We start from the raw sequence: 14,175 nt of genomic DNA on the forward strand, positions 1-14,175 counted from the left end.
TCGTATGCTGGACTGAGCAGCATTTATCACAGTACCTTCTTTCCAGCAAGGGTGGATGTGTGGTTCACTTCTGGCATTATACCAAATCAGCTGCCGGCAGCCATCATATGCACATGAGTATTCATCATCTCCAATCCCATAACCCTCCTGTAAAAGAACAGTTAACTAACTAGAATAAATCTAAAGAGAGTTAATTATTTCAGTGTAACCCAGGAGCTATCAGAACAATTTATAGACACAGATTCATAAATGTTTACAGCGTGGAAACAGGCCCTTCAGCCCAACAAGTCCATACTGACCCCCCAAAGAGTATCCCACCCAAAATGATTACTCTACATTTACCCCTGACTAATGCAGCTAACCTGCACATCCCGAACACTATGGGTAATTTAGCATGGCCAATTCACTTAACGACTGTGGGAGGAAACCCATGCAGATACGGGGTGAGAACGTGCAAGCTCCGCACAGACAATTGCCCAAGGCTGGAAATGAACCCAGGTCCCTGGTACTGTGAGGCAGCAGTGCTAACCACTGAGCCACTGCGCCATGCCATGTTTAGTACAATTTTTAAAATGTACTAAATATTAGATAGCAGAAATCCAGAGATTTCAGTCAGGTAAATAGTGAGGACCATATGTACGGATGACAGTTTTGATTGCCACAAAAGGAAATGCAATCGAAGTGTTCTTTCCTCAATTTATCTGAGCCAAAAAATCCAGTTTAGATTTCTATGTATTTCTCAAATCTGAAATTAGGCTAACAAGAGGCTATTCAGATACCCACAAGCAGAAATAATAAACGGAAGGGTCATAACTTCCAGCTAAACCTTTTGGAAGGTGCATATATGGACAGAAGAAGATTTGGATTGGGTTGGGTTCAACTATGTAACGTTCTTATCTTCTGATACTGAGCAATCTGCAATGGGGGTGATAAGTCAAATTACTAACATTTTATGAATTGCTTCCCAACATTTTCCTTATCAGAATCAAGCAGTGCCAACTATGGCAATTTTGCAATTACATATCAAAACTTAGAAATTAAGAAATACAAAATAAGAGTCTGGTTCACTTAAAAAATTCCCATTACTTACATGATTAAGAAATTTACTATCCTTGGTCGCCCAACCAATCTGCATTACACCAGAAGTAATTACTGTTACTTCATAGTACCATACTCCAGAATCTACACAAAACGTACACCGCACACTCTCAAAAGAGGACGCATCACATCGAGCCTGCCAAGAGAATAAACCACATTGAACATTTATATAATATCTGACAAGATTTTGCATACTAAATCACAATATGACTGAAATTGGAATTTAAAAAGTGTGAAGTGATATTTCAGTTGTACAATACATTGCACATGAACTCAATGGCATCTGACCAGTTCTAAGATTGTCTTACAGAAGTGATACAATGCAGATTAACTAAAATCATACTAGAACTTAAGAATTAAATTGGGAGATCAGGTCACACGAAGTTGGCTTGTACTAGCTTGACTTGGAAAGAGGAAAGCAATTTTAAATCAGCTGTTCAAACAGTAAAGGAATGAGAAAGATGACAGTTGCAGAGAAACTAATTTCCTTTGATGGGAGAATCCAATAAAGGAGTAATCAAAATTTGAGATGGTAGAAAATACGAAGCAGGTTTCTACGCAACTGGTGAGAGAAAAAAAGGTCTTAAATCGTTGTGAAGAGAAACTTAAAAAGTGAGAACAAGAGAATTTTGCAAGGCAAGAGTAAAAATGCATTAAATGGAGGTACAGATCTATTGAAATTTTTGGGCAATACACTCCTGTTTCTCAATTTTTGAAATGTATCATTCTAAAGTCACAAAAAAAAAAGTCTATTTTATAAGATAAAATGAAAAGGATCAAATTTTCACACGTGAAAATCTGCATTACAAATTCAATAAACTATTGCAGTATCCAAATAAAGCCTTCAATTAAATGCTTTAAATATTAAAGCTGTGTAAAATGGTCCAAAATCAAGGGGCAATGGATCATACTGTTAATTCACTTAACTAAATAATTGAACCAGCAACCCAAGCACCATTCAATTCTGGTCACTGTTAACCCATTGTGAACTCTTCACCAAAAACCTCAAACCTACAAATACGTTGTTGGTTCAATTCATTTCTGAAATGTTGTCGAGATAAACTGCTCCCAGGTGCAGGAATGTAAAAATACAAAATATTTTTAAGATCAACAGCTATTAGTTATGCTAAAGAAACAGCAATAATGTTCATTTGTCCTGGCATGTAATTAGGGACCATGGTAAATTTACATTGTTGTAAACATTCCAAATCAAAAGTATACATTGACAACATCAAATAATTAAGGCTGAATTGTTTAGTTGTATAAACTTCAAACATTGTCCACCTCAATCACACCTTCATAGTCTGAAACCTACTTACAGGATTAAGTCAACTTGCTAAACAGGCAGCTCATTTATTTTGTACTAGATCTGCAGCTCAGTTGGCTGGATGGCTTGTTTGCAAATGCACTGTGACACTAACAGCCTGTAATTGGTAACCAGAATCCTAACTACTATTTTCGCCCTGACACTAGGGAGTCAACAATGATATTAACATTCTTCTTAATGCCTTGCTGAGATCAGTTAAAGACTGGAGGTCAAACCAAAAAGCCGGTTTGCATGGTGATACAAATACTTATCACAGAGTCTAAAATAAACAGAGAGAGCATTGAACCAGAAGGATCCAATAGTAAACACTAGCAGATTTAGATATAAATTTATGCTTTATTCACCAGTGTGAAAATTTAAATCCTTTCCAAACCAAGCTGACAAAAGTTCAAATGGGACAAACGAATCACAAATGTACTAAAGCATTCCTTGGGGAGAAAGGCCAGAGATAAAACTGACAGGTTGTAGTTTGGAGTAACATATGGAATAACCAACACAAAGATTATTTCAGTTTGATGAGTGTTGCCATGCATGCATATTTCCATTTTAAATGAATAAAACCCAATAATATATGTGCACATAATACTGGAATTAAATTGAAAGGGAACTGGAATTAAAGAATTTCACCCTCATTAGAGTAATCCTACCCAGACCAAAGTTAGTTTATGGTCAATGTGCAATTTAATGCTTTCAATAAATGTTAAAACTAGATCTCTGCAGTGGCCTTAAACAGAATGCATTTTTAGAACAGAGACACACTGTTGTTGTACCCCATAAACAGAAAGAGGTAGTTTTAAAATCTAATCATAACTTCTGCTGACAAAAAAAAACTTGTTCTTTAAAATGTACTCAGACGCAAGACTAAACACTTCTCAAAAATGGTTTTATATAACCAGTGGCATTAATAAAACTGCATTTGAATACTTGGTTTTGTTCTTTTCTCTACTGTGAAAAAGTGGTTTTAAAATGGCAATTGATTGCATTGCTTCATGGAAGATCAGAATTTATGCAAATAAATCTGAATGGAAACCTGAAAGCTTGAATGAGAGCTTCATGCCAGAAAATGAGTACAATTTGTAGTCAGACAAACAACCTGAGCTACATATCTTAAAGATCATTTGTGCTGTCTCTATTCTTTTGTCTCTGTGATTACTTGTGCAAAAGATTGATAACTATTTTTGGCTTGATCATTGTCAAACAAGTAATGTAAAATAGTGCAGCATATTAAACATCACATCAAATGCCTTCCCATCAAACCTCCTCAAAAGTTCTATGCGGTTTATTAATCTCCATTGTATGTTTATTGGTATTAGCAAATGGTGAACTTCGAATCCAACTTGAGCAAAATCGAGACTTCATGCTATTTCAAAAACCCATCAAAATCAGTAATGGAACTGAAATGGATTCTAATGTAGCAGCTCATGGCAAATTTAACAAATACATACACACTCACCTCCAGACCATCTGGCGAAATTTTGAGGTATTCACTAACATCGTTGCTGTTCAACATAGCGTTAACGTGACTGAGATTTACTTTTTCATAAGTGAACTGCCTTTTCGGTTTCAAAACTGCATTAAAAAAGCATAAATATTAAAGGAAATAACTTCAGCAGCCTTATTTCTTCAGAGTAGCAGCAGGGTTGCATCTCACTTCCCTGGTGTGATAGGATGACACAGAGCTGAGCAGCTGCAGAGCACCATGGCAGCATAAGAGATGGGGGCCAGAGAAAGGGAGAAAGTAAGAAAGTCTAAAATCGGGTTATGCATACATATGAGAAACATACTGTACAATGGTGATAAACAAGATGGAGTCTGCTCCCTGCCATTTGCTAAATTTTGTGTCTCTACTAGACACCTTGCTTGAGGCAGCAAAACTGGGGCGTGAAAATATTCTTTTTCCTGAACACCTTGCATTTTGGAAAATGAACAAAATGGAAAGGGGTGGTAGAATTGACTAAGGAGAGCACTGCAGGTTGAGGAAAAGCATGTCTAGAAGAGTCAAAGACAGAATTAATTTGGCTATACCCCAGGAACAGAAAATGTGCAATTACGATTCAGTGGTTAGCACTGCTGCCTCACAACACCAGGGTCACAGGTTCGAATCCAGCCTTGGGCAACTGTCTGTGTGGAGTTTGCACATTGTCCCACTGTCTGTGTGGGCTTCCTCCGGGTGCTCCGGTTTCCTCCCACAGTCCAAACATGTGCAGGTTAGGCGAACTGGCCATGCTAAATTGCCCATAGTGTAAGGTGCATTAGTCAGAGGGAGCTGGGATACTCTTCGAAGGGTCGGTGTGGACTGGGTGGACCGAAGGGCCTGTTCCCGCACTATAGGGAATCTAATCTCAACATTGAATAATGTCGACTATAGGGCACTGGCAATAGAAAAGATGGAGGAAATTAAGGGACAGAAGATATGGTTGCCAAATTTGGTGTCACCAAAATAGGCAGGGTATTAAGTTGTGAAAGGATACAAGAGAGACTAAAAACAATTGAATGGTTAAGTGAATGGGCAAAGAGCAGGCAAAGGAGTATAATGTGGGAAAGTGTAAAATTGTCCATAATGCAGGAAGAATAAAAAAAGCACATCATCCAAATGGTGACGGACACCAGATCACAGATGCACAGAAATCTGGGTATCCACATGCATGAATCACCAAGGTTAATATGCAGGAACAGCAAACAAAAAAGCAAATAGACAAGTTATTACAAAGGGAGTGGAAGACAGGAGGAGGTGGTTATGCTTCAGTTATACGGGTCATTGGTATGATAGCAAAGTACTGTGCACAGTTCATTGGTAGGGCTGATATTTCATTATTTTAACTTCTAGGCCTGACCTGCACAAATTAAAGTTAACTGCAAGTCAGTTCCTGACCAAGATTCTGCAGTCACCAGATAAAAGCATAATGCTTCAACAGAAGTTGGCTAATAAATGAGGCTAATACCTGGGGATTGGTTTCAGCAAGTCTGGAAAATACCTTAAGTACAAGATGATAGAAGTTGAATTGTAACTTGGACCTTGTGGAAGAGACAGTCCATTTGACAGGGGTGGTCTGAGTTTGAACTGGGTTTTGGACTGCTTTCAGTCCAAAATGGAAAATGGCTACTTTGTGCCAACATGGTGATTTAAAAACTGACATCCCATAAACCTCTTGGGAACTCAAAATGACAAGTAAAGGTGACCTGGGTGGCACGGTGGCACAGTGGTTAGCACTGCTGCCTCACAGCGCCAGAGACCCGGGTTCAATTCCTGCCTCAGGCGACTGACTGTGTGGAGTTTGCACATTCTCCCAGTGTTTGCGTGGGTTTCCTCCGGGCACTCCGGTTTCCTCCCACAGTCCAAAGATGTGCTGGTTAGGTGAATTGGCCATGCTAAATTGTACGTAGTGTTAGGTAAGGGGTAAATGTAGGGGTATGGGTGGGTTGCACTTCGGTGGGTCAGTGTGGACTTGTTGGGCCGAAGGGCCTGTTTCCACACTGTAAAGTAATCTAAAGTAATCTGTGTAGGTATATTTGAAACACTATCGTCAAAACTAAAATCAACTAAGAAACCATCTATGATGGTGGAACAAGGCATCATGAAACCACAAGTTATCTGGCCAATTGTCTTTATCCCTTAATTGTTTGTCTGTGTGTCTTTGGTGAATGGGGGTGAAAATGAACGTGTGGGGGGGGCGGGGTGTGTCTTCATGGCATCGACCACTTGTTTTGTTTAATTTTGCTTTGCTGAAGTTACAATACTGTTAATAAATTGCTAAATCTTTGGTTTAAGATACAAACCAGTCTTGGGATTGATTATTCATAGAGCCTGGGATTGGTTATTCAGAAGTCTGGTTAGAAACCATTGGGATCCATTGAGGGTCTTTGAAGGTTTACTGTGTTGCGAATACGGACTTGGAAGACCGATTTGGCTCAGTTATCTGCCAATTCAGAGAGGATTAACTGGACCAAAACCTGGGTTGGACAAGTTGTTTTAAAGGAACGTTGAATAGGCGCGGCTTGTTTTGGTTGGGGGTTTAAAAAAGGTAAGAGGCATCTTGAGGGAAAGATACAAAATCCTGAGGGTCTTGACAGGCTACAGATGGAGAGGACATACTTTTAAAAGAGAAATTACAACAATAGCTCACTCTAATAATCAGGTTGTCTGTTCAAATCTAAGTCGAGGCAAAATTTCAGTCGAGTAGGACTTTCCCTTTACTATTGTGTGGGTCAACATGGATGTTCTAGAGAGTTTTGTCCAACACTACTAATTTCTAAGGTGCATCAGGTTACAAATTATTCCTTCAATATTATCTCATTTCCACTAAACTTTGTTTCATGAAGTTTATGAGAAGTCAATTTTCAATAGCAAGAACTTCTTTAAAAATTAAAAGTTGAAGGGGGAAAATAGAGAAAGAGGGCTTCATTGCAGCCTGTATTGTGCAAAATTCACAGAAATTGGTGGATCAAGTGATTTTATTTTCAGTTACTCTTCAAATCCCTACAGTAAGGAATTAAAAAATTGCAACATGCAATTCTACTCATTAAAAAAAGTATCACTATGATGATTTTTTAGCTTATAAAGAAACAACTTAAAGTACAAATACCTCATTTGAATATTGCCAAATATTTTAGTGCGTGTTAGACAAGGACAAAATTTTAAACTTACATAAATTGTCCAGGCTCCACTGCGCACAGAAGCCAACCTGCCGTTTGAGGTAATCGGTGTGATTTACCCAAGACTCCAACATAAGTAGCTGGTCACTAATACATGACTCAGAGACTGTTAATTTATTTTCACCTGTAATTAAAATTTGTGTAGTTTCAGTAAATACCTGCTGTTGGGAATTAATTCAAGTATTAAAAGATGCATTCCTTGCCCACATGAACATGTGCATTAATAATGCTTACAGCTACATAAATCAGCTTAGAATTACACAGTAAACAGAACTGGTTTTCAAATTTTAAAGAGCTAACTCAAACAGTTAAACTACAATGTACAAGCAAATCAGTATGCAATTGAATAAGGTTTTGAGGTAGCATTCAAAATATTGGGAGCTACCAATATTTAAGACAAACCTTATGTTAAACTGAAATGGTGTTAAGATCACACCTGGGAGATCTATGCGAAATTAAGTCTTCAATTCAAAAAAAGGTACAGTAGAATGAGGAAAACACAAAGAAATAAACCATAATCCGAAAAACTCCATTTACAAAAGATGACTTGATAATTTGCTTCAAAATTTTAAAGACTAAAAAGTTTAGAACAGAGATGTGATTAATTTAAAATCGGAGAACAGATTGCTCAACCTTCCTTAACTACAGTCAGCAGGAAACCAACCAAACAGAAGTCCAAGTTGCAGTGATATTATGGTGCAGACAGAGTTAGAAAGACAAAGTGGGACTTAATTCTATTGTGGAAGGAAGTTACAGTCAGAGCTGCTGGTCAAGCTGCTTAACTGACAACTCCTTCAGTCCTGTCAGGGACAGGTAGCATATTATTGGTATTATAGGAAGACCACCATGGATTTTGATTTAAGCAAAGTCAGGACTATTTGGTGGGAAGCAGGGAGTGAATTTTATAGTTCTGATTTCTAATGAAATGGGGGTCTCTTGTTTTAGGGAAGGGTAATGCCTCAATAAACAAAGGGCATACCTTTCTGGTGTGCTACTTAGAGTTGAAAAAAAGCAGGCCACCTTCTTCCAATTGCCTGTGTAACACTGGGATCAACTAAGCTTTTAACAAGCTTAAAATTATTTAAATATGGCAGACAGGCTGCAGTTTCCATTACTTGCCCAAACCCCTCTTTTGTAAAATTCAGAGAGCAAGGTGGTGTGGGCTAATCACAAATGCCAGTGCTTTTTATTGAAAATCAAAGTTACATAACATTCAGTCTGATGTTTGTATGAGTGAGGAAAAAGTACAGTATTTAGGTAAATTTTATTTTGCAGCATGCTACCAGGTTGAGGCAGAACATCTAGACAGTCAGCCTTATAGATGAAGATTCCATGATACTTTAAAAGGTCACAACAATGTTGTACAAGATAATTGTTGGTTTAGATTAATTCACCCCAAAAGTTAAGAAAAAACAAAAAAGAGAACAACAACAACACCTGTCTTGTAGGAATCTGTTTCTAAAACCTCAGGCCATTGATAAGGTTGAATAGAAAAAAAAAGCGTTTTGGATTTAGACAATATATAAAGCTAGGGAACTTTCTGTTGAATCAAAGTAGATATATTTATACAGTTCTGGAGGGTCAGAACTAAGACATGAATCCATGTTTCTTACTTAAGCGGTGACTAGCTGCTGCCAGCTCATAGAATTAATTCTAAGTGTTTGAGCACTTTTTTGTTACCAAACTAAAGAACTTGTTAAGTCGGATTGGACATCTTTGTCAAATGTTTGATCAGATAGCATTTGAGAAAGTCTACCTAACTTTACTACAGAATGAAGAGTTACACAGTCTTAGTTCACAGCCAAGATCATGGGGAAAAACTATAAAGAATTCTAGAACATTAGGCAGGCAGCAAAGAGCTGAGACAACCAATCTGGATCCCCAAATACAATTAGCTATAATAGATACATGGATCCAAAGCATTGCATGCAGAGACAGGTGGTATGCAGGCTTGAACACAAACATACATTTTTCTTGAGTCATGGTCTGCAGTGTATAGGACAGCCACCTTAAATTTTGGGAGACCTCTGCTGGAGGGCTGAAAACCTGACTAAGCTCAGTTACTCGTGAAGATTGTTCTGAACCATCCTGTTTTCAATGTCATCAGAATCTGAATGGCAAGTTAATACATGATGATATTGCCAACTATTTAAAAACAGGTTTACTTTGAAAAATAATCTTACTACTACACTTTTACAAGGTTTAATTTCTGCATAGATATTCATTTTGACACAGCAAACTTACTTGTTTGTGCAAACTTTTCCAGGGCTATGAGGGAGAAAAGCATGACTGTGGGGTGAGACTGCACACTCTGCAATATTAAAGAGTCAAAAATTAAACAAATTCACATAGCTTTAACTGTTATGCTACAAGTTATTTTTGACAATGCATTTTTGAATAAACTTGAGACTTTAGGTTGTGCAAAACACTTACATTGGCAAAGGCAATACAAGACAAAATAGATTTTCATACTTTGAGTGGTATCGAGCATAAAGCTAAATTAACTTGAAAACTGACTTCTTATTAATAATGAGATCTGGACAGCCTGAAATATTTAAAAAGTCAATTTTTAAAAATAATGTTTGAATTAAAAAAGGTCATGCTGATCACAACATTCGCATCCAGCCAAAAATAGAAACAAATTCCACTGGTTTGTCCTTAAGCACATATCCATAACTACTTAAAAACAAACAAGGTGGAAACTTTCTAAATAGCATCTCTTAGCCCATTACATCTCTGCATATAGCTCCAAAAGTGGATATATACACAGTCATAATCAGAGCTCTTGTGACACAGTGGTAGTGTCCCTATCTCTGGACAAGTAAAATATCCAAACATTATTATATGCTAGCCTCAAAAATTACTCAGTTTAAGTTAACCATAGACTCAAAATAAATTCAGTTTTTTAAAGTTTACTTAACGATACTGGCTATCATGTCAAGTCTTCACGATTGATATTCAGAGGCTAAGAAAGGAGAATAAAATGTCTATTTTTGGTCTATGACGTCCAAAGTCCCAGAGAACCATAGGGCTGCTCTCAAGGAAGATGACAGAGGTGGGATTGGGGATGAGGGTGGGATTTTAACCCATTGGTCATTGGACCTCTGACAAGGTCAAGTAGACAGAACCTTCGTGGTGACGAGAGTACATGAACTGAACACGTGCTGATAGCATTGTGGAGCAGCCATTCAGCCTAATGAATGCACCCCCCCCCCCCCCCCCCCGCAGGACTCCAGAAGTGGTCTAACCACGTGATGAGTGTGAAGGTCCTGCTGCCCAAGAATTGAACAGGCAAAAACTGCTTGTGACTGTTCATTCATCAAGCAGCTGCAGAGTTAACAGCCATCTTCATGATTCCTTTTTAGTTATATCAACCAACCTATAAATATTTATTAACAGACAAAAATCCCATTGCCTTGTCTACTTTAAAAAAAAACTATTGATTGAGTGACTTCAAGTTACAAAACAACAATTAAGGCTTTATCAGTCTTAAAAGATGAGGCAAAAGTGTAATTTAAGTTACTGAATTAAAATTTAGGAGCGGAGTTTTAAAAGATAGCATATAACGGCACTTGGGGAAACCAAAGCAGAACCATTATTAGAAAGAATCAAACACTATTGTACAAAACCTTGGTGATTCAGCTCAAACTAATAGCTGACATGTTGGTAACTGCATGCAGTGCACATCAAGGCAGTGTGCTCAGTAAATCATCGACATCTTCCATCAAAAAGCTCCTGAACACTCTAGGAAAGCTCATTAACAACTCACCATTATTTACTTCAATAAAAACAACTTTGTCTTAAACTAAACAACAGATTGAAAAAAAAGACTCCTTCTCCAGTGGACTGTTTAGTTATGCTTAACTTCTATTCTTTACAATACACCTTAACACTTCAGTTTTAAAGTACTGTGCTATAATCTGGCCTCCATGTCAAGGTCTCCAATAAAGATATCAGAAATAAGAGATTACAGGAAATTAGAGGAAGGCCTTTCAAGTTTTTGGTCGTTCAATAAAGATGCTGTGATAGAAAATCTTAGTTGTGTGAATCTGAGATTAGGTGACATAAATGTGACTTCACAAGCAACTTAAGGTGGCTTGAATCTGGATTTTGGCCTCACATGCAGGAGTAAATAAGAGTCATATAGCATAAAGGTTTTAGAGGAAAATTAGCCAAATCCCTGTGCAAAGGGAGAAAAAGACAGTATGTTGATCAGTGACAAATGGAGCCTTAAGTGAAGCTAAAATACAGGAAATAGGAACAATAGTAGATTCATCCCTTATGCTGCTCTGCCATTTAATATCACGTCTGATCACCCATCTCATTCCTACTGTTTCCTCCTTCCCTTTGATACCTTTCGAATGATAGCTAACTCCTCCTTCAAAACAATGTTTTTGCCTTAACTACATTGTGATAGGGAATTCTACAGGTTCAGTTTCAGGGTGAAGAGATTTCTCCTCATTCCAGTGATGAATGACCTATTCCACATCCTTAAACTGTGATCGCAGGTCCTGGACTCCTTGGTCAATGAGATCTCCTTCCTGTATTTACCTTCTGTTTCATCAGGTGAGAAATTTATAGATTTCTAAGATCCTAAAATTGGACAGCAAATGTGGTAGTTGACCACCGTAGGGAGTAGTTAGGGATGGGTTTTAGGAGTTGGCCAAGCCAACACCACCCACATTCCATAAGTTAAATGTATATTCAAGTAAACATGCTACATACTTTATACTTACAGGCCAAGTGACCTATTCCTAACAGGTTTATGCTCCACACCTCATTCCAGCTTTCTTCATCTTATCAACCCATCCCACCATTCTTTATTCACTAATGTACTTACCTTCTTTGCCCATAAATGCATTTGTTATTCTCAACAAATATATACAATTGCAAGTTCCATATTTTGCTACAGAATAAAGAAATACGTAGGTTACAAGTTCATGCTTTTGATTCCCATTCAAAACCACTTGAATCTATGAATCTACAAGACTCTAGAGGCCATTTATTCAGAGAAATGAGCCTCAGCTTCTTTACCATTTCCTGATGTAAACTCTTCTATTGTGATATTACTTGTATCTCCTTTTGTTCTATTATTTGTTTTAATAAGAAAGCCCAGAATGCAGCACAGAACTGGGGTGTTAGTTTAGCATAGTTCTCTCGTTAGCTGGCTGTTAAGATTATAAATTGGAGGTTACATCACTTCCACCACAGAGATTATGGACTTGAATCATATTCAATTAACCAACATTTCTGGTTCGTTTATGGCTACCAAAATGTTCAATTGTCCAAGAAGCTAATGAACATTTTTGGACTATTATGAACAGCCCTACAAATCAAGTCAACAGAATTTTCATTGAGAGAAGATATTGAACATCCAAATGATAGCCTATTTTCAAAATTAAATTGATATGCAGACAGTACAAAATTTTCTTGGTGGCCTATTGCAAACCGTAGAAGTTGTGAAAAGAAGTGTAAACCCTGCCAACACAGCACTAGCACCACCAATGCATTGCAATAATCGTAGGATGCATTGCAGAATGTCAGAATTACATGAACAAACTCCTTTCCCACAAACCTTGCCAGCAAGATGACCATACAAGCCAAATATGTAGGAGCAGAATTAGGCCTTTCAGCCCATCACATCTGCCCTGCCATTCAATCATAGCTAATGTTTCTCAACTCCCCAATAAGGCTTCTCCCTGTAACCTTTGATCCACCACCACCACCATCTTAAATATACCCAGTAACTTCGACTCCACAGTCTGAAACAATGAGTCCCACAGATTAACCACCTGAAGAAATTCCTCATCTCAGTTTGAAAGGGTTGTCCCTTCACTCAGGCTGTACCCTTGTGTCAGTCTTTCCCACTAATGGAAACATTTCCAGGACAACTGTATCCAGGCCTCTCAGTATTCTGGAAGTTTCAATGAGACAGCTCATGTTTCTAAATTCAAATTAACTACAAAGCCAACTGCTCCTTATGACAAATCCTTCATTTCTGGGATCATTCTTGTAGATCTCCTCTGAACCCCCTCCAATAACAGAATATGCTCCCTTGAATCCAGGGCCCAAATCGGCTCTCATTTGTTCCAAATGCTGTCTGACCAGATCCTTATACAGCTTCAGCAGTACATCCCTGCTCTTGTATTCTAGTCCTCTTGAAAACCATATTAACATAGCATTTGCCTTCCTAGCTGAACCTGCATGTTAGACTTAAGAATCCTAGTTCAGGATTCTCAAGTCCCTTTGTGTTTTAGATATTGGAAGCTTTTGCTCATTCAGAAAATAAGTCTACGCTTCTATTCTTCCTACCAAAAGTGTATAACCTCACTTTTCCACATTGTAATCCACCTATCACTTCTCTGCCCACTCCCCTAACCTGTCCAAGTCCTTCTGAGCTTCCCCACTGCCTCGACACGACCTGTCTCTCCACCTATCTTTATCATCTGCAAACTTTGCAACATGCCTTCAGTTCCATTATCCAGACTGTTAATGTACAACATCAACCATTATGGTCCCAACATGGACATGAAACTCCACAGGTCGCCAGCTGCCACCCTGAAAAATACCCTTTTATTCCCAGTCTCTGCCTTCTGCCAGTAGGCCAATTCTCTAGCCATCCCAGTACCATGCCCCAACACCATGAGCTCTTAGCTTATTTAGCAGCCTCCTGAGTAACATCTTGTCAAAATTTAGATCACGTTGTCTAAATTGCTTGTTATTCTAATGCATTTGTTCGTCAAGTTGGGAAAGATTACCATAATCACAGGAATGCAAATTTTTCTTGAAATACATATGTACAATGTGGGCATTGCTGTGGCCAACAGTTATTGCAGATTCCCAATTTCCCTCAATCAAGTGATGGTGAACTGCTTTTTGAACCACTGCAATCCTTGGGGTGTAGACTCATACACCGAGCTGTTCGGAAGTTGGAATCAAACATCATTCTGATTTGTGAATACATCAGCACTGTATCACTGGGTCAACAACTGCAAGTACAGCAGCAGCTCAGGTCAGCCCACTACAATGTCTTTGAACTCTGTAGTCTTCTAGCACAGGTTTCTTGCATATCCTCCAATGAGTGTGTTTGAGCCTTC

At 38.2% G+C, this 14,175-nt stretch overlaps 1 protein-coding gene across 1 annotated transcript in view; it reads right to left on the minus strand.

The window, feature by feature from the left end:
• Positions 1-14,175, minus strand: part of rspry1 (ring finger and SPRY domain containing 1) — a 67,860-nt gene that overhangs the window by 14,969 nt on the left and 38,716 nt on the right. The window contains exons 6-10 of the mRNA XM_043707140.2: positions 9,323-9,389; positions 7,071-7,202; positions 3,879-3,994; positions 1,091-1,234; positions 36-147 (exon numbers count right to left, since the gene is read on the minus strand). Coding sequence (XP_043563075.2) covers positions 36-147; positions 1,091-1,234; positions 3,879-3,994; positions 7,071-7,202; positions 9,323-9,389 — 571 coding nt within the window. The remainder of the gene's footprint in view (positions 1-35; positions 148-1,090; positions 1,235-3,878; positions 3,995-7,070; positions 7,203-9,322; positions 9,390-14,175) is intronic.

The sequence above is a fragment of the Chiloscyllium plagiosum genome, unplaced genomic scaffold (genome assembly GCF_037043375.1).
Source record: "Chiloscyllium plagiosum isolate Xiang-an unplaced genomic scaffold, Cpla_swu_hap1 HiC_scaffold_17, whole genome shotgun sequence".
In the NCBI taxonomy this organism is placed as follows: domain Eukaryota; kingdom Metazoa; phylum Chordata; class Chondrichthyes; order Orectolobiformes; family Hemiscylliidae; genus Chiloscyllium; species Chiloscyllium plagiosum.